General features: G+C 41.6%; 1 protein-coding gene across 2 annotated transcripts in view; it reads left to right on the top strand.

Moving 5' to 3' along the window:
• The window catches only part of ADCY8 (adenylate cyclase 8), a 200468-nt gene that overhangs the window by 131949 nt on the left and 46883 nt on the right, over positions 1-21636 (top strand). The window contains exons 7-8 of one of the 2 annotated variants that reach the window (XM_090040660.1): positions 3039-3309; positions 12745-12942. In XM_090040660.1, the coding sequence (XP_089896786.1) occupies positions 3039-3309; positions 12745-12942 (469 nt within the window). The remainder of the gene's footprint in view (positions 1-3038; positions 3310-12744; positions 12943-21636) is intronic. The other variant, XM_090040659.1, reaches the window with a different exon arrangement.

The following is a 21636-nucleotide window of genomic DNA, read 5'->3' as shown; positions in this document are numbered from 1 at the left end:
CTTATCTCTGAATTCAGCATGTGCAAGCAGGAGCAAGTGGGAGGGCATGCTCGAGAGCAGGGTGCCCCCAAACCACTTGGGACAGAGTGCAGACATACTCATATCCATAGATTGCACTAAGGCTCCCAAACCAGTGATGTCATTGGTGCCTAAATCCAAAGCCAGGTTGAGAATAGCAGTAAGCAGAACACCCTAGTGAATAAGAGTACAAGGAACAATTCTTGACTTTCAGATCCACTTGCAGTTTGCAGCACTGAGGCAGAAATCATTCCCAGGTTTCTAAACTAAGTAAATTTATCCAGAGACCACTGACAGAACAAAATCGGGACTCTTACAATATTAACTTAAACTCACTTTTTCTGTATGAGCCAGGGACCTAACTTCTAATACGTGTGATTTTGCACCTCGGAAGTCATCTGTTGGGCTGTCAGAGAGCACAGATAATAATTGATTTTCCAGAATACATTATTGATGAGCAGGTTCAAAAGCAAGCCTTGGGCCTGATTCCAGTCTCATGCCTTTTCTACACTGGGCTATAGAGCCACGGACTTTAATGCATTTAAATTCCCCTGATTTACACCAAATGCTCCAATTTACACCAAGGTTTGTCTAGTGCAAGAAAATGTAAAATAGGTGTAAGGTAGAAACAGAAATCATTTTTAACCTACAAGCTGTTTTATTAAAATTTTGTCCATTTATATGTATCATATCAAAGCCAGTACCACATTTTACTTTGAGATGCTATCTACATTATAAACCCCATATATCAGAAGTTTATAATTCAGCTGAAATTATATTAGGCCAAAATTCAGCCTAATTATATTAAGCCAAAACTCAGCACAAAGATAGTCACCTTAGCAACTACTGCATTTTTATTTATTTATTTTGCATTTAATACTATACCAAGTCAATTTAGCCTTTTTCTAGGAAGCAAAATCTCTTTCTGAGGGATCATAGGATTGTTTTAACTGTGCTGGTAAAAAATGCTTAAATATGAGAGTAGAACTGGAGTGTTTTGAGAGCTGTGATGGTCCAGGAAATGTCCAAGAAGCAAGTGTTTTTGGTGGTATCTTTGATTGTACCAACTGTATAGCTCATTTAGTAAAAGATATTCCAGAAAAACCTTGCCCCTTAAATTTGAGAAACATTTTTATAAACATTTAGCTGTGAAAGATCACTAATCTGTATGGATTTTTTGGGAAAGTGGTCAGGTCTTTATATGATGAGAATTGGAATAATTAACAGACTTTGGTGGCACTATAATGATTTACACCAGCTGAAGACCTAATCCAGGGTTTTAAAATGGCTTAAATTCAGATTTTTCAATTCTTTTTGTATTATGTACTACTAATTCATCATCCATATAGCTCTTGATCCAGTTTCATGCCAAGTTCCCTTCACTCCTACGCAAAGAAGTGAAAAAACAGTCAAGCACATAGTAGGCACTCAACACAAAGGGATGAGCACATAAGCTTTCTGTGATTATAACAAGGGTTTTGCAGAGTGTAAATTACCATAAATCTGCCTGGCATCCAATAAGATCTCTAGCAAGAGTTGCAAAGAGTTGGTGGATAGTATGGACCACTTCTTCAGACTTCAGAGGAGCTAAGCCTATTTACAATACACGAGGGTCTGATCCACATCTGATTTCCGCTATTAGGTACTTAAGCACAGTCCTATTCCATGCATCCACTGTCATCTTAGCCATAAGACTAGGCCACAGAGAAGAAGAAAAGAGGAGATGGACCCTCTGTCTTTTATAATAACAGTTTTTCAGGGCTTATACAAGATGAAACTAGATGGCATTTAGGCACATACTAGGTAGGCTTGGATCTGCTGCTATGTGTGTTATACATCATCTGTATACATACACTGAAATCTTTCAAAAGTTACTAATGATTTTGAGCACCCATTTTTAGATGTCCAACATGAACCATGATTTTCAGAATTACGCAGTCACAGTCACTAGTCACTGTTGAAAATTTTGGCTTGATAAGAATATGTCCAAAGACCATTGTCTACATTACCTTATAATCCTTTGGTAATGCTGTTCAGTCAAAACATATAATACTGACTATTGCTGTTTTGTGCTGCTAGATAGAGTTCGTGTTTCACTTGTGTCTAACATCATTCCCGTCTATAGTAGGTAGCGTATTTACTGAAGTCAGCAATAAGTCAAACCTGAAATTTTTTACCTAACCTTCCTTCCCTCTCCCTCAATTTCCATGATATTAGTTAATAGAACCCAAATCCAAAGTACATGGGATGCTGGTTGTAAAAAATCAAATCTCAATCATGCATCTACAAAACTAATACCCAGCTTCAGCTTCCTTCACCACCTTAAGGTTCAGATGTGGATATCCTAGCTCACAGGCAAGTCTACATGTGCATTAACAAACTTTAGTTAATGCACATTATATCTAGTACCTCCAGGTGCCTGTAGACATGCCAGGAGGCTGCTCCAACCTGCTGTAGTTACAGAGCATTAAAATAGCCTAATGCGTATTAAAGTGCGTGTGTAGACATGCCCACTGAGTAATATTATATTGCAGGACTAGCCTCACTGGAGTCATCTCATGGAGAAATATTAAAACACTTTTCCTGCAATCTGTTCCAATGTTTCTTGGAACATACATAGAATCTGGTTGAAATGAAAGAAACTCCTCACTGTTACCCAATTTTGGCTACATAACTCCATGTGTAAACACCAGAGTCTGTTGACTTCCAGTTAATCAAGTCTGCTGGAAGATTATAATTAGCATACTCCAGCCAGTCTCTGTTTCTTGTGTATCAGCATCCCCACATTTTAAAATGGTGGCAGGGGCGCTTGAAAGTAAAGCTGGGTTTTAGTTCAAGTGCCCCACATCTGAATAATATTTTATTCTTTTTTACTATCATAAATATAATCATATGTAGCATCAACAAGTATGTTCACATATAACATTAAATAAGTCTGTAAAGCTTTTGATGTGCCACCTTGTCAAAATCCATCTCTAGAGCACTGTCTGTATTAATTACTGCTCATTTCTAATGTGCAGGAGGATCCATATATCCAAAGCCACTCTGGACTGCCTGAATGGGGACTATAAAGTTGAAGAAGGGCATGGCAAAGAACGAAATGAATTCCTGAAAAAACATAACATTGAGACCTATTTAATAAAGCAGCCTGAAGAGAGTCTGCTGACTTTGCCTGAAGACATTGTGAAAGAGTCTGTCAGCTCCACAGACAGGAGAAACAGTGGGGCAACATTTACAGAAGGGTCTTGGAGTCCTGAACTTCCATTTGATAACATAGTGGGAAAGCAGAATGTAAGTCAAACTTTCTTGAATGTCATCAGCTCTGAAAGCATGCTTGAGTGCATCTCAATAAGGAAAGCCTCAGAGAAAAAAACAAATTCATCTTTAACCTTTTCTGTAACGTGTACTGTAAGTACAAATGATTAAACAAATTGCTTCAGGACAGAGTTAACCTATGTATCAGAATCGGGGAAATGCTAGGATTTAGATTTTTTTTTTTTTGGTCCAACTAAAATGAAATACTATTCAACTGAGTTTTAATTGAGCAGCCCTCAAAGATGCTAACTGAATGTTAAGTTAATGTCATTAAACCACACAAAGTGTCCACATCACCATGTGTAACTTGTGTTATATATTTTCAGTGCACTGCTGTGTCCATTGTCAAAGTTAAGAGGCAAGTGGGTGTACATTGTGCCACTTATTCACATGTAACAGGGCAATGCATGTGTCAAAGCAAAGAGATCTAGCTTAACCTGCACCTTGCAATGGCAATATTGCTACTCTTCTCATTCATTCTTCATTAGCTTTTTAAAAGGGAATGTCCATGATACAGTTACAGTTCCTTAATAGGTGTTTCATGGTGTCATGACTAGCTCAGAAGAAGTAGGGAGCAAGAACTTGAAATAAATGCCTCTCTCTAGATTGCTCTCAATCAGACCCTTCCCAAAAGCGTTTTGTGCTAAATGCAAGCATTCTGAGATCCAGCAGTTCTTTACAGTCATAAAACAGTTGTGAAGCCTGTCTGCTTAAAGGAATTAAAGATGAAAAGGTTAAAATGCCCTAAGACACCACTCTTTCCACTGCATTTGAAAGATTGATGAGTCATTGTGAAACAAGGTCAGCTTGAATTGCCGTCCATTTTTTTGTGAGCGATCTGTCATGACATGATATATTCCTTCTTTTGCTGCATGGACTTAGTCCTAATTGTCTGAAGTGTCTGCAGACCTTAAAGCTTTGTTGTGTGGAGATCTTGCTTTCTCAACTGTCTCTTGCCTATTTCAAATCTGCTCTAAAGTGACAGACCCTCACAAGTGATCAGTTCTTTGTGGCGTCCTTGTCCTTTCTCAAGCTGAAATGGCGCATGGCCCAGTTCGCCATTATATAAAACATCTGTTTTATATATGTATCCCTGTGTTTGCATACTTGCATGGACAGTTCCTTTCAGCTCTCACTGCCTTTTCTCTGCTTGTATCTCTATTCTCATTCCATTGGGAATAGAAGAGGGTGAGCATATTGCAATGAATAGCTTTTCACAACACTCTCCTTTCCTGGTTCTTTCTCATTAACACGTTTTAGGTTTTAATAGAGTCAAAAATTTGGATTACGCTGTTATCCCATTTTCCATATTCTCCACAATATCTGACCTTGATACTAACAGTGAAGAGATACGGGAACCGTGTTTTTATATTGTTGACCTTCTTTGACCTAATAAGCAAGTTAAAAGTCTATGAAAATTACTGAAATGTATGAATAATGCACTTCTCTTGAAAGAGATTTGCTTCTTATGGCATCCCCATGAATTTTAATCAAAAGAAGATGGCTTCTCCCTCCTTTGATTGAAAATAATTTTTCTCCAATATTAAAATCATAACTCATTTCTGCTCCATAATAATCCATTGGTTGGATAAAATTTTTAAATGCCCAGTTATTACATGAGGGACTCAATAATTATGCAATTTTCAATTTTTAAATCAAGATAGCAGCCATTAATGTTCATTAATGATGGGCAAGAGCTAACGTAGCAATGTGACGGCAATTTTAAATTCTGCAGGCGTGTTATATCTTCCGTGACCGACTGGTCAGCCTTGGACCAAATAAAAAATTAATAGTGTTAATTATGCAACAGAAGGGTCGTTTGTAGCAAAAGATGGTGGAGAGTCAAGTGGCGCCAGCTCCGCATTGAATCATTCTACCTCCTTTAGTAATTGCCAGGATCATCAAACGATTTCATTGCGATTTGTTAATTATAAGATTTGGGTAACTCAACTCATTTGGCACCCGGGGCTTACTTCTAGGTGTTTCTGAGTTTTCAAGGATGTGGCAAGTGAGAGTTTCTTGCAATTTCTCTCCCCCAAACTTGAATTCATGATATTTCATGTGATCTACCCTACGTTTATTTGAACTGGTGGCCTGTGACAGTGAATGGGAGGTGTGAGATTGGATGTAGAAATAAAATAAGAAGTCCTGTGTACAAGAACAAATGAGAAAGCTATGGGTGATCAAGCTGGTGAGTCAGGTTTGGTTGTGACATCTGTTGAGGTTATGTATGGATGCTGTCCTATGCACTTGCAATGTAGCGTCTCTGGAAGCGAGCTGTTGAGAAAGACAGGGTATTTTATAAAGCAGAGAGAGGTTCTATCACCTGCAGTATGTGCATGGTCGAGGGAGCTAGATCCTGTCTGTCTTTTGGAGATGTTTTATCCAAGGACAGAATATGCTTCTTGACGTTACTCTGAAGACATTTGACAGCAGCATTATGATGCAGATTACAAAAAAAAGTGGATCCAACACTACTGGGTGTTGTGTGCACATATTCCAGTGATAGATGTGGCAAACTGTTACTAATTCAGGTGTTTTATAGAATGCCATTAATATCTGAGAAGTATGTTTAAAGAATGCCATTAATATTTGAGAAGTATGAACAAGCAGCAAAAGAGCGATAGTGAAGGAACACAAGCTAAGGATCAGGTAATGCTTTTAATCCGCTCACTAACACAAGTTGGATGAAAAGGAGCATATGTCCCGGCACTTTTTCCTCCCATTATACTAAAATTCCACAGCATAAGAGCAGATGAGACTATGAGGTGGGCATGTTCTTAATTCACGCTGCCCACAATGGTCCTGGTGAGTTGATTAACATAAGGCTTCTCCACCCAACAGGCTGAAAGTTGAAACTGGGAACTCCCTTGTCTCCCACTGAAAGCCCCTGTTCACTTCCAGCGTCCTTATAAAAGCAATTGCTTCTGGGAGGTAAAGTCCTGAGCCTGCCTATGCTTACATGACTTTATCATCTCCACTTGGAAGCAAAGACTGAAAGCTTCTGTTTTGTTGCTTTAAAAACCCTTCCTATAAGCATTCTCCTCTCAGACTTTACATCAAGTATTACGGTATATATTGTGCTTTGGTATGAATATAGATATCTATATATAAATGTCTATATAAGCAAATTCTTCCCCTGAAATTAGAATATAGTTATAGATGTACAAACGTGCACACACACACATATATTCAGAGACACACACATCTACCTACCTATTCATACCAAAGACAATATATACTATTATACTTGATATAAGGGCTGAGAGGAAAATGCTTATAGCAAACGTTTTTAAAGCAACAAAATCAAAGCTTTCAATCTTTGCTTCCAAGTGGAGATGATAAAGCCATATATGTAATACAACTAAACTAGGCCCCTTTCTGCAGTATGGACTATTGTCCATTGTGGCTCATCTTCCCAACATTTTTTTTAGTAAGATGATATTTTAAAAAAACCCAAAACTTAAATGCACTTGAAGCACTCTTGGTTCTCAATGAAATTACAAGTCAGTCAATAACACTGATGCTTGAGAATGTCTTTACCTATAAAATACCAAGGAATGATAGTCTGATACCTCAGGGCTTCACACAGTGAAAGACTTAGATGTCTGGACAGCAGGCTCCTAGAGGGGAATGAAAAACTCTGCCGGCAATGCTTACAACTTCCTATTCAGTGCAGAAAGTTTGGGGTGGCCTCAGAGTGAGATCCAGAACAGACAGCTCTCTGAATGAGGAACTGCTTAAGATGACCCAGAAGAAACCCTGAGCACAAGGCTGGGTATGCAATCCCAACTCTGTTTCTGCATCTTATTCAATGATCATTAAATGTGAAATACAGAAACAGTCCTTGAAACAGGGACTAGAACCCAGGATTCCCCCCAGCCCAGGCGACTGCTATAACCATTAGGCAACCTGTTAACCAAACTTTGGCTTGAGTCAGGCAGCAGGTAAGGGCAGAGATGAGGGATGAGAGACAAAAGCTGTGCTCTATCAAAGCACACTTTATTGACAGCTAACACAATATTTCCAAACAATGGGTTCGTTATCTTGCTAACGAAGTTCAGGTCCCTCAAGGTGGTGATCAGGCATCCAAAACTCCATGGAACAACACTCCATCAAACAGCCAGAAATGTGGGCTGGTGAGAGATGCAATCCAGTCAGACAGAGGTTGTAGTTCAGTGTTTTCCTCTGAACTTTGCAATTGAAATTTAACAACTTATCAAATATGCATAATCCAAAAAGTATGTGGCAATTGCTTACAGTACTATCACAGTACCCGGTCACACACAGTTGTGTAAAACAATCTTAACAACGTCCGAACCCACTCCTGTGCTGTTACTCCCTCTGCGGTTCAGAAACAAGATAAGCAAATTCTTCCCCTGAAATAAGAATTAAGCATCTAACTGAAACCAGGGCAACCGTCAGATTTGTAACTAGACTGCAACGCCATGCAGTCATGCTTCTTGCCTTCTGACCCAATCAATCTTGATTATTTTATAGAGAGTGGAAGAGGAGCTAGTGGAAAGTATCCTTGTTCTAACTGGCCGGTTCTATAGCCTGGCGCTTATGGCAGTCTTCTGGGCATTGAGAGATGTGGGAATCAGTCCCCTAAGGCAGAAGATGGAATTGAATCCAGATTTCCTCTTCCTGTGAGGCCATTACATGAAAAGGAGGCACCACCACTAATTCTTTAAAACAAAGCGGTGACCCCCGTAGCATTTTGTTGGTATCTTGTCAGTGTGCTTTAGGCATGGTCGGAGAATGCCCAGCAGATGCACCCCTGAGGGGCTAGATGCAGTCTTCTACTTTGACTCCAGAGCCCAGTCAGGCTTAGGTCAGAGTTAGGCACTGATCTTACAGGCATAAATATAATTTAGAAACTGTTATCTTGTCATTTTACAGCTTTAATATAGCACTTACCTGAAAATTATGTCTCTGATAGAGAGGTCCATAACTAAAAAAAAAATCTTGCAGTCATTTTTAGACAAAATTCAATAGAACTATATTTGTTTCATGCTTGTGCACTTAAATAAACTGCTATAAAAATAACAGAACTCAAGTCATAGAAACATTTGGATTTTCAATAAGAATAACCCCATCATGGAAAATTTTCACTTTTTGGAGATTCAAAGCTAAACTGAAAATTGGAATATATCTGTGATTTTTGGAAACAGAAGAGTTATGAAAAATTATTTTGAAAACATGGAAATTATCTACTGCTCTTCCATAGAAGAGGGCCTGGGGTTATCTTCCACCTTAACGAGAACAGCAGGAAATGTTAACTAGTGTATTATTCTAGTTAACATTATTCTGTGTATTATTCTGTTAACTAGTGTATTATTCTAGTTGGCCACTGAACAGATGTATTACCAGTTGGAGCCACATTTCATAGTCATGTAGGTGTATAAAGGTATGAGTAGGATTTCCAAAAGAGTGCCCAAGTTAGACAACTAACTTGCATTGAAGGTCAAATGAATAAGACTTTGCTTGCATCATTATTTTATCTAACATTAATGTAGGCTGGGTGCCTACATTCAGTCTGAATCACTCTGAAAACATAACCCTTGAAGTCTTCTAGTGTGTCACTTCTTATGTCTATTATAATAGAAGCCACCTGTTAGTACCATATACGATGCAAGCACCACTTAGCCTAAATTCCAAATGATCAAGTTAATTCCAAATTCTTTTTTTTCTAGTCAACAAGAAACCCAATTTCATAATTAATTGTATGCAGATAGCACTACTGTGAAAGGAGTTGTTATTGCATTGGTGCAAGTGAAGTATTCTCCTGCTTCTTCCAACATTCTTGAGGTTTACACCAGAATTTCCTGTGTATGCAGAACAGCCATTGATATCAGTGAGAGATTGAGCTCCAAGACAGCCCCGTTACTATTACATGAAATCTGTCTGTATAAGCCTATTGCAATAAGATAAGACATATATATTTTTAGTGATATGATAACCAGGTGTTAATATGCCAAGACCAGTTAAGTCAATGGGAGTATTGTCGTTGACTTCTTTGTTCTAAGTATTTGGCACTGGATCTGATTTGTCATGTAAACATCTATGCGTAGGTCCTGGAATGCCCAGAATTGAGGCAACTTGACCCAGGAGGGCAATCTAGGTTTAGGTATCTAATATCCCTAGGCAGTCAATGGTGAAACCTAGGAGTTTCCAAAGCATGATCCAAATAGATTGGATTAGGAATTTAGGCTTTCTCTACACAGGGTGTGGGGAGGTAGGCACCTCCAAAAGGTGGTCCAGAAAGTCCAGAGGTGCTAGGAAACACAAAGCACAGCGGTGTCGCTAAACTCCTACCCCATCAGAGGAGCTGTTAGTGTCCAACTGCATGACTTTGTCCAGAAGCCTAGTATACAGAGTACTACTCAGTCATGAAATGGAGGACCTGGATTATAGGCCGTATACCCCCCGAGAGTACTCAACAAACCCATATCTCTCATGTCACAGGAGAGTGTCCTCACGACTGCGTAATGGGCCACTGTGGTTGGGCAGTCTCTCAACTCCTATTAAAGCTGAGCTACTACAAGAGCTGGAGGTTTATAGGATTAGAAGAATAACAAGCAAGAGGGAGCATGACTCAGTCACCTAGTGGTTAGAAGTCCTGGGTTCAGGCCCCTACTGGCAGTCATTTCTGTTTCATAACCAATGGCTCTGTAATGTCAGATGTGTAGACAGTCCTGGGGACAAGGACTGGAACCCAGCATTGCATCCTCCATTGACTGCTTTGACACCATTGTCTCTCTGTAGGTTTAAGATAAGAAATAGCTGCTGTAACTCCAGCTATGTCTACAACACAGCAGCAGTGTACCCAGAAGGAAACCTCCTGACTAAACCCTCTAATCCACTCCTATACACGTGCTCCAGGCCTGAAATTATGGTTGTAAGGCTGCTGTGGGTTCACAGCCAATGTCTACTCTTAACCTTGAGAGGGCATCCCAGCCTTACTGCTGTATTTCCTGGGGAGGAGGGGGGGCATGAAAGGAAGTAAATGGCTAATGGCCAGGAGTGTTGGACGCCTCACTGTTGACATGCCCTCGGGCATCTCTTGGCAAATGTTGAAGTGACTATTTCAAATTTGCTTTTATAGGAGATGCAGAACAAAGATGAGATATGCAGGGCAAATCTGATAAGCGCTCATCCCTTGGCCAGTGTGACCTTTTTATTTGATTCTAGTGTCCATTAGAGAGAGAGTTGTCTTAAGAGTGCATGTATGTGTTTGTGCCAGAAAGAAAGAGAGAGATGGACAATTCTATCAATCATTTCTGGCTTTCCCTTCTTTTTCCTGGTAAAATAATGATTATTTCAATCAGGCCCCATCTCTGCACCACCACCATTGCCCCAGTGGTGATTTGGAGGTCTGTGTGTCTGTGATTCTAACCCAATTAGTTAATTTATACAGCAACAAGGCAGCATGATTTTAACTATATTTTCTACAAATTGAGCAAAATTACTTTAGTCACCTGCTGGGGGAAATTGAGATCACATCTCTCAAGTAATCAAGTGTTACCCAGCTAAACATCAGGAGCTTGTCTGCCTCCACTTCCAGCAGTGCTATAATGACTTGACTTAATTCTGAATGGACCAAAACATTTCAGACTCTGAAGTGATTCTGTTCTTATATATAAATTCAAGCACTGCTGCCACCACCCCACTGGAGCAGTATATGCATAATAGCTGAGGCCTTGAATCCCAGTGCAAATTAAGTACTTCAAGGCTCGAAAATGTCTAACATCTTTCTAAGGAATGTGCATTGCTGTAGCACCAGGGATGTGACACCCAACCTATTGGAATCAGTGGAAAGATTGCTAATGACGTCACTTTGGATCCAGCCTAGCCTACGTCTTAACTCCTGTGGTCTGAGGGCCAGACTCAGACCTAGCCATGCGTGAAGCTATGTTATGGGAAGGTTGATTGGATTTCCCTCCCCCAAATCTGGTGGTACAGAAATCTGAGACGTTAACAACTGCCTCAGAGCACAGACAGGATGAAATCCTGGTCTTACTGAAGCCAGTGGCAATATTTTAACTGAATTCAATACAGGAGATATTTCAGCCATGGGTTACTAGGTTCTATTGCCATATTGCATTCTAAAGCAACTCTTCGAATTATGGGCTGTAAGAGAGCAATTTAGTATTCATGACATCAGTAACCTTAGTATCCATTCATCTTTGGCTTCTCTGTCTGCTAACCAACTTGCTAGAAAAACGTGTCGCTTGTTTGATGTAACACCTAATTTTTGAAAGACCACTCTCATGTTGTTACATGACACCCAACATTCATCAGGTGATAACACCATCCAGCCGTAGGTGACTATGCTCTGAACTGCACCCAGCTGAGGTTTTCAGTGGGGGCAGTCTCTTATGCTCAACAGTAATTAACACTAAATAAACCAGAGGAACCCTAAAGAAAGTGGCTATGGAACGACTTGCCCACAGGGAAAGCTTTTTTCTAACCCTTAAGAAGTAGAGGTTGCTTTATGCCCTGAGGGTTTATAAGCCTTCTATTCGTTTAAAGCCTAGGAGGATTCCAGACAATAATTCATTTTTTCCATTCAGGATGCTGTCTTGTTGTGGTTCATGTTGTGAAATGTTACACCGAGTTGAGTTACTCACTTCATGAAAGCAAACTCTACATCTGTGCTGAAGGTTAAACACCATTTTTACTTTCTCCATCGTCCGTCCTTTTCAAAACTTCACTGAAAACACTCGTGCTGGCCAGTGAAGGAACTATGCAATCAAACTGTTCTAAGGATCTTAACCCACAGTTCGGTTCAGTGGTATCACAGAGCTGCGATAACTGGGGCATTCCAGCTTCTCGAATGCAACGACGTAGAGAAAAGCTCACTGTTTGTTTGGAAACAAATGGTGAGGCAGTCAGAAATTTCCGCTTCTTCAGCCTCCCCTCCAAATTATCTGTTCCCTAACTACACACATCCAGCAACTTCAGTGCATGGAATAATGCTTTTTGTTCTCTCCAGGTATTTTTCTGGTTTTGTTTCATTTCTTCATTTTGTGGATGCCATTCTGATTTGCTAAGACAGACTATTTGCTTACTTTGGTCATTTGATTTGGTTGCTTGGTGTGGGGCTCCTTCCCCACCCTCTGGGAACTCCACAGGTCATTCAGCAGCAGATTCCGACAACACCGTTACAATTACATCCTTCAGCGAAATCACAAGCTCAAAAGCCTATTCAAAACATGACACTGAAGTGGCCACTTTTTGTACTGTATGTGTTTAGTGGAACAGACGTATTTTAAACTTCTGTAGGTTTCATTGAATGAATTGCATGGGATGCTGTAAATGGTTTGCAATGCAACATGATCTAAAACATTGCATTTTTAACCCAAGGGGACCAGCAGGTTTATTCTGTTTGCATGTGCTTTCCCCTAGACTCTGGCTGCCCTAACAAGAAATTCAATAAATCTGCTTCCAAACCATCTTGCACAAGCTTTGCATGTCCAGTCTGGGCCTGAGGAAATTAACAAGCGAATAGAGCACACCATCGACTTACGGAGTGGCGATAAATTGAGAAGAGAGCATATCAAGCCTTTCTCACTGATGTTTAAAGACTCCAGCCTGGAGCATAAGGTAGCTGGGTCTTGAGAGCTGCTTTTTTTCCAACTCAAATTGTCTTAAATGTCCACTGAATTAGAGAGGACAGATCTAGGTTTTAGCTTTGCTTTTGATGTTTTTGCTTTATTTTGATTTGGTTTTAGAAGTTGTGATTGAGCTAAAGACCATGAATAGACCCAGTGGCTGTTACAGCACTTGCTAATGCAGTTCCAAAGTAAGAAAATCCCTATTAGTAAGCAAGAAAAGAGAAGGAAAGGTTCTTGCCAAATTTAACTTAAGGATGACTCTAAGCAGGGCTTATCTTCCAAAATGAGGCTGCTTTGACAGAAATTAGGAGTAGGAACACTAATAAAATGATGCTTCTATTTTAAAAAATGGATACATGCATATATCGCTATATTGTCCTCGTTCTGATACACTTATACCTGGTCAACTGCTATTTTTATTCTGAGTCAAATGAATGTGCCAACCCTTTGTTTTAGGCCTCAAATCAAAGAGTGTTTCTACTTCTAAAAGAAAAATACAGTTTTCCCATGTCCCTGTTGCTTCTCCGCAGCATTATGATCCCACCTAACTCTGTTTCAGACCACATTCAAAAGGGGCTATATATTTTAGTTTGAAAAGGGAAAAACAGAAAGGCAGTCTCTTCCCGTGTGTTGCAGGCTGACTGTGCTGGTTCTTTGCACTGCTTTCAGCTGACTTCATCTCCTCGGACGATGATGAAGTGCTTAGTGACAGGGGCGACCATTTCATGGCTGGGTTTATGCCTAATTAGAGAAGCGGGAGGGAGACAAACAGCAGGGGAACTGCAAACTTGGAAAGCCTTGCTGTCTATCATCAGTGTAAACTGAATTGAACAGCTCTGTGTACCTTGCTGAGCTCATGGGGGCAGATGGTGTATATTATCATAGTCCCATAAATGTCCATGAAACAGTTAACACAAGATGGGCATTTGACCTCTTGCTTTTTAAGAGGTCCTGTTTAAGACAACTGGATTATTAAACAACAAGGGCCTCAATACAGATAAGCCCAGCACTGAGCATTGCAACACCTAACCTCTAGCTATCTGTCTTCCTAAGCTTGCCTTCTAAATGGGACCCAGATAGGCTGCCAGATAGAAAGCAAAGCTTACCCATGCCAAATGCTAAGGAGGCGGTTGAATCCAAAATTTACCTACTTCTTAGTAATCACCTTATTGGTAAGGCACCCATTAAAGGGTGGGAACATCAACCACCCAACCATTAGAAGCGGTTCCTTTCTGAGGAACAAAATTCAAGATTCACTGGCTCAGAAAGAGAGAGGAGAACAATCACCGTGAGACTGCGACTTTGCAGTTAAGACATTCACTTGAGGACAAAGGGTCAGAAAGTGCGATCCATTCTTTATTGACTGTTAAGGCATTTTATCAAATTCATTATATAAAAATCTGGAAATAAGCCTTGAAACACATTTTGCTCCCCACCCTTTCCTGGTGAGCGTCCTAACCACGAGGCCACAGAGCTGTGCTCGCACTGCCCATTAAATCTCCGATTCTTTTATGCACAGTGGTGCAACTTCAATGGGAAAGGTGGAAAGGTCCCCAACCAGAATAGCTTAATGGTGAGGGGCACTCTCCTGGAAAGTAAATATGGGCTGAAGAGGAGATAGCAAGGTCGACCACATCCTATATGAGTATTAAAACCATGCTGTTGGCTCCAGGCCTCCTTTACATCCTAACATGAAAAAGGCCTAAATTAAATGAGGGTTTTCCAGAATTAGGCCCAGTTTTATAGTCAAAAACATGTCTTCCAGTTCTGACTCTGTTCTTAGCAATGGCAGGCAAGCATAGATGGACCATTTGGGATCTAATTTAAATGCAGTTCAAGCAAGGGGAGAAAACCCTGCTCCCTCACATTTCATAGGTCAGTTTTTAAATATTAAATTGCACCTGACAGATAGTAAAGTATATGTTATAAAGCCAACATCTGTTACTAGTTATGATACCTGTTGTGCCCTGTGTATCTCAAATACCAGATAATGTTGTAACCATCAGTAAAAGATAATTCCTTAATGATAGCACTCCTGTTACAGCATTTTCAGTCCTAGTTAGAACCAGTAAGCACTGAATAAGCAGAAGTAAAGGAATTGTTATTAATAAAGTGAACAACATACTTCAACCTGATGAACTGGCTTTTCAAGGATTAGGCAGAAGTCAGATTTCACATCTGGTGCTATCTGATCTGGTTGGATCATAACTAATAATTAGACAAGTATATGACTTCATCTAGACCAGGGCTAGGATGAACGCTAAGCATTGCAAGCTCCACAGCAATGTTTTTCAGACCCTCAGATCCCCTTTTCTTCTGTGTGTGTAAAGCACTGCACATACTAATCGACTCACTGAAATCCGGCTCCTAATTATGACGATGCAAGCGTTCATGTAAGTTGGTATGTTAATGAAACCTGAAGCATTATGCACATTTGATTCCTAAAGCACTGGAAGTGTCTTAAATAAAATGTAGAACTCCCTTCCTCTCCCCACATTTGGCCTGTATAACAGTTAGGACCATTGGTATTGTTAGCAATGGTCCCCAATTATTTTCTATATTACTGTCTATATACAATAATTTCACTGTATCCTCTGTCCATTCCCATTTTTATCTAGGATTAACATCTGAGACTGACAAAGCTATTTCATACCAACTTTTCTCTCTGCTGTCATCACCACCGCAGCCACTAACCTTTCAGTCTGGGATCACACTTCCCCCCCAGTCATTAACACTCCTCTGCTCTCTGTCATGACCTCCTACATCAGCTCCCCTCATTGCTCTCTGCAGTGCTTAGAAATAAATAAACCAGCAGAGTTTTATTGGCCTTCCCTCCTCGCACTGCAGTTCCCAGTTCCTGATTGATTCAGTTTATTGCTGTCACCTTCAGTTCAGTGCAGTGCCTGTCACAAGGCAGCAGTGGCTCTGAAATGAAATATTTCCAATGGGCTTCTAATTTCTCTGTTGTGACACCTTGTGCTCTCACTGTCAGCCTCATACTTTTCATGCAGCACCAACTTTTTCCCCTGAACCATTCCTTTTTGGATTTCACCATATCTCTCCCTACTGGGTATATATATTAAATATATATATTACCGTACATATGAACACCACTGGTGACAATAAAGCATTATATTTGCTAGCCTTGTTCAAACTGAACAGAGTCGGTGGAGTATATTTCAGATCAATTAACAAGCTCACTTTTACTGTCTAGACCAGGGGTGGGCAAAATGTGGCCTGGGGGCCAGGAAGCAGCCCGCCAGGCCATTCTGTCTGGGCCACGGGGCCCCTAAAAATTTTAGAAAATTAATATTAATCTGCCCTGGGATGCCTGTCATGCAGCCCTTGATGGCTTGCCAAAACTCAGTAAGTGGCCCTCTGCCCCAAATAATTGCCCGCCCCCGGGCCAAGATAATAAGGCTATATACTAAGTGTATAGAGTGGGCCTTAAATGCATTTGTGATAGTTTACCACACAGGGGCTGAGACGTTTTTCCTTCTGATATGAAATCGCTGCATTCAGGAATGCAGGCATTAAGGGACTTTTTGATTTTTAAAAAGAACACCACATAGAAGGAAGCAGTTTCAGGAACCTACCTGTTTAGAGTAAGCTACGTGCTTGGGTTGCATTCTTTACGCTTTCATAGTCACCTAAATGTCCAGATTTGCATGCCTATATGGTTATGTAAGTGCCAAAAATGCTACTACTGAACAGGTTGGAATTTTGTTCATGGGAATATAGCCCGGCATACATGGACAACTATGTACATGCCCACAGTGGACACATGCACTAACAACAAAATGAGAGAGAGAGAGAGAGTGCACGTTTATCTTTTCCCTGCAATAGTGCAGGCACTCCCCTGGGAAGCTGGAGGTTCTGAGTTCTTCGACCTCCTCATCCAAAGAAAGTATGAACTTGAGTCTCTCCGACTTCCCAGCACAGCATGCTAATCACAATACCACAGGTCAACTATTATCCATTCCTTCTCTGGTGCTTATTTGGAAGCTGATCCTCTAGGCAGCTGCAAGAGGGAGGTGGCCAGGAGGAATACTAACAAGTGCAGGGTACTGCACCTGGGGAGGAACAACCAGCACCATACCTACAGGCTGGGGAACTCCCTTCTCGTCAGTGCAGAGGCAGAAAAGGATCTTGGAGTCACTATAGACTCCAAGATGAACATGGGCTGCCAATGTGGGGACACGGTTAGGAAGGCTAATTGCACTTTGTCATGCATCCACAGATGAATCACAAGCAGGTCCAAGGAGGTGATCCTCCCTCTCTATATAACATTGGTCAGGCCGCAGTTGGAGTACTGCATCCAGTTCTGGGTGCCGCACTTCAGGAGGGATGTGGACAACATGGAGAGGGTCCAGAGGAGGGCCACCCACATGATCAGGGGGCAGCACGGCATGTCCTGCAAGAAGAAGCTAAGGGACCTGAACCTGTTCAGCTTCCACAAGAGAAGGCTGAGAGGGGATCTGGTGGCCATCTATAAACTAGCCAAGAGAAACCAGCAGGCAATGGGAGAGTTTCTGTTCCCCCAGAGCACTACTGGAAGTAACAAGGAATAATGGCCATAAGCTGACGGAGAGTGGATTCAGGCTAGACATCAAGAGGCACTACTTCACTGTCAGGGCAGCTAGGATCTAGAACCAACTTCCAAGAGAAGTGGTGCTGGCTCCTACCCTGGAGGTCTTTAAAAGGAAGCTGGATGAACACCTCGCCAGGGTCATTTGACCCCAATACTCTTTCCTGCCCATGGCAGGGAGTCAGACTTTATGATCTGCTCTGACCCTACCAACTATGAAACTATGAAACTATGAAGGGAGCAAGCCAGCGGGTATGTGACTCCACAAGACAGGTAGCCTGGAAGGGAAGGGGACCTGGGTTCAAGCTGGAGGCCCTGATCCCAGTGAAGCAAATCCCTCTGTGCCCTCCATCACTGTTTTTCACAGACTGTTAGTGGCTCAATTTCTAAAGGGACACCAAAGAAGGGCCTGGATAATAGCTCACTGGTATTGTGGGTTGGAGTGCTATGTTGGAAAGTCATGGTCCCAACGTTCAAAACCCCAATAAACAAGGGGGCCTGGATCCAAGGACCTCTAGCTTCTCAGATGATTGCTTCAGCTACTGAGCGATGGGGCAAAAGAGGGAGGAATGCATCTGTCAGAGACCCCAGGAATAGAATGCCAGCCTGCATGAGGAAGTGGTATTTTTTGGCATTTAGATGACCAAAAACACCATGTAGATGACCAAATATGGACACTTAGATGACCAGGAAGGGACTAGACCATCACCCTCGTTTGACTTAGCATGATGCAGCTTGGTGACAAATTTCAGCAACAGACTTTCATTCTGCTGTTGTCCTTTTGGGATATTCTAGGAAGAGAAATGCCACAGCAGATGACAATCAGAATTATATCACAAAGTGTGATTTCACCACAGTGAACTCCACCTGGAGTCTTTTGGGGTTTTTTTTTTGGAGAGGCTTGTGCAAGATTCCAAGTGAGACATTTTGTGAAGTATTTCTCCAAATATACCTTCCAATTTTGCTAGGAGATATTTTCACAAACAGGATGTAGGCAAATAGCCAAAACAAAGGAAATGCAACTAAAAAGCTGTTGAATTTGTAGCATCAAAATATGGGAAATGTTTACATTATTTCTCATAATAGGGGTTTATATTATCTCATAAAGGAGATTGCTTCTCACCTTAGATGATTCCCCATAAATTGCCTTTCATCAGTATGGAGTTTTCTGAACCTCAGATTTTTCACACGAAGATTCCCCAATACCATGAGTTTTGCATACAAAAGAAATCAGGAGAGGCAGGGACTTTTTCACCATAGCAGGGAATTTTTCACTATAGGAAGGTTTCTGCTCAGGAAAGTCTAGATATAGGAATGTCCTTAAAGAAAGTCTAAGCCTCAGTGACATGCCTGTCATCACACAACCTGTTCCTACCAAGAACTCCATTCCATCACAGAGACTCTAGGAGGAAATAGCTATGGGGAGGTTGTTCCCATTTCAATATTAAAGCATTCCCATGCAATATGTACATCTCAATTGCTGTATTTTTAAAAATACCTCAAAAAGCTGTGAATTATTTAGGGCTGGGATTGTCTTCTGATGCTCATATAGCATTTAAAACAACAAAGCCCTGGTCTTTCACTGTAGCCTCTAGGGGTTAATGATGGTAATCATCACGATTACCATTGGGAACATCTACACTTACAACTAGTGCACATAAATAAACTCCGGAGCTTATTGAGCTGGAGCTTTATGCTCCTGGGTGTGCCATTTGAACGTGTGCTCGGGAGCAATTAACTCTGGAGCAATCAGCTCCGGTGTTTATTGATGCGCAGCACGTGGATCTCAGTCGGAGCAGTCCTGGCTGGCGGGGGGCCGGGGGTTTGCCTGCCAGCCCAGGGCTGATCCAACCACATGGAGGGATTAGCTAGGGCATGAAAGTGCTTCAGTGCAGGGCTAGCCAGGGCACCAGCATGGAAGCACCTTCACGCGCCAGCTAGATGGGTCAACATCCACACATACTCTGCTGTACAAAAAAATACTCCACAGCAGGGTAGGATTTGTATTTACAAGTCCTTGCCTGCTGCAAAGTTTATTAGTTTCCTGCACCCTAATAGGGTCTCATGTATAGCTGCTGAGACGTTTATGGCAGAGCTAATTACTCACCTCCACAGTAAACATCCCGTGTAGATGCACCCAGTACTATTAAATTAAGACCAGTTATGGGCCCTAATTTTAAGCAGCCACAGTTGATGGAGAGGGGTGGGGAATGAGCAGAGCAACTGGGGCAGCATGGGTCTACACTGAACCCTGAAAAGGTGTGATAGTAAATTACTCCCCTACCACTCCCAGTGCAAGATATGAACCGGAGGAAGCATCACGCATCTCTGAGGGCATGTCTAACTTCAGTCACAGCAGTACAGTGTAGCTATACCAGAGTTAGGTTTGAACTCGCCAGCTTGGATACCAGTAGCAGTCTAGCCCCAACAACAAGGAATCAGTATGGGCTGTAAAACCCACCCACGGAGCAAAGCAAATGATCTTGTGCTGATCTCAGTGTTTTAAAGCTGGGCCAGATATCTCCGCACTGTGCTGTAACAAGTACTGTGCCTGCTGTCTAGATAGACCCTGCTCCTCCTGGAACGGCCTAAGTACATCTCTCCCCGTAGTGAAAAATAGGACTCAAGACTTAATCTATCCCTTAATGACTTTGAAGCACTTTAAATATGGAAATTGCTAGAGAAGTGCTAAGTTTACCACTGGCATCAGTGCTGCTCTGGAACCATTAAAAGCAAATTCTTGTCGAGACACAGTTTCTGGTTGTGTCACATAGGCCTTTATCCTTTCTACAACATTTTAAACACAGCAGGAAATGCTGACCTTGTCCTGCAGTAAATTAATTTGCTATAGTTTCCATAAGCAATTCTTGTCAATGGAAGGCACGTTGGTTTTCCTTGGTATTTTGTGAAAGCAACTGGCCCAATCCCATACTCCTGAGGCGGTAAAACCCTCACTGACTTCAGTGATAGCTTATTTCTGAATGGGGACTATGGTACCGAGTCTTTAATTTATTTCAATAATGAAAGCATGATTTAATATTTCAGAGGAGAAGAAGTTTGTGTTTTACAAAGAGCAGATGATCTGAATTGATTGTGCCAGTTTTCTTCAGCACCATGATGGTGTGAATGCAGCTAACAGCTCAGAGGAACTTAACTCTTATTTAGGTGTTGAACCATGGTGGGTTTAGGCACCTAAATATGAAATGGGTCCTAAAATTCCTGTCCCTGAATCTGGCCCTTAATCACTCAGGTAGCATACTCCAGGCTTCAAAAATTGACATCCCTTTTCCGGAAGTAGGTAGGAAGCTATTCCTGGTAAGCACGTTAGGGAAATAATAATCTGTTTCTACAAAGCAAGCCAAGGCTGTGCTGTCTTTCTGCCAATGCAAGCAAACATGTCGAGTGCAGAAAAGTAAAATTAATGACCCTGCGTGCAGAAGCAAATCTGTCAAAAATCATATCACTTTCACGTTGCTGCAGCAAGGCGTGTACACGGGAGTCCTTTGTGGGGGAGGAAGATGCAATGGAAAGGAATGGGGGAAAGAGAAGAACATTCTCCATGACAGAAGCCAACAGGATTTGACCAGATGTTGACAGCTGCAGTGAAGCAGGATCCAGGGAGAGAGAGGCCATGTCTACACGAGATGCTGACTGTGCAGTTAGCATCGCCCGGCAGAAAGCATGACACAATGCTACTGCACAGTAGTAACAAGCCATTGCTCAGTCAGTGCAGTCAGTAATGCTACTGCACAATAACTCCAGTTACTGCCTTCTTCCTTAGTACTTGTATAAACTGTGCAATAACTGCAGAGTCAGCATCTCACGTAGATGCGGCTAGCGTGGTGTAAACGCTAGTGCCCTCCTCCTTCAAAAGGAGGCCCAGCAGCGGAGGGCTGAGCTACGCAGCAGAGCACTACTGATGGACCTCTGTGGTGCTTGTGTCCTGGCATTGCTCTTTGTCCCAGTCATGCCCATGTTTTCATTATGGCTCTCTGGACCTCTGAATATGGAATTCATTGGCAGAGAGACCTACCGAATTCATGGCAGAAGTGGGGTGCGCAGCAGCTCCTTTAATCTTGTATGTTCCCCCGCATG

This window comes from Crocodylus siamensis, chromosome 3, assembly GCF_052110815.1.
Source record: "Crocodylus siamensis isolate JL-2025a chromosome 3, ASM5211081v1, whole genome shotgun sequence".
NCBI lineage: Eukaryota > Metazoa > Chordata > Crocodylia > Crocodylidae > Crocodylus > Crocodylus siamensis.
The sequence above is the reverse complement of the archived record's forward strand: the minus strand, read 5'-3'. Positions and strand labels throughout refer to the sequence as shown.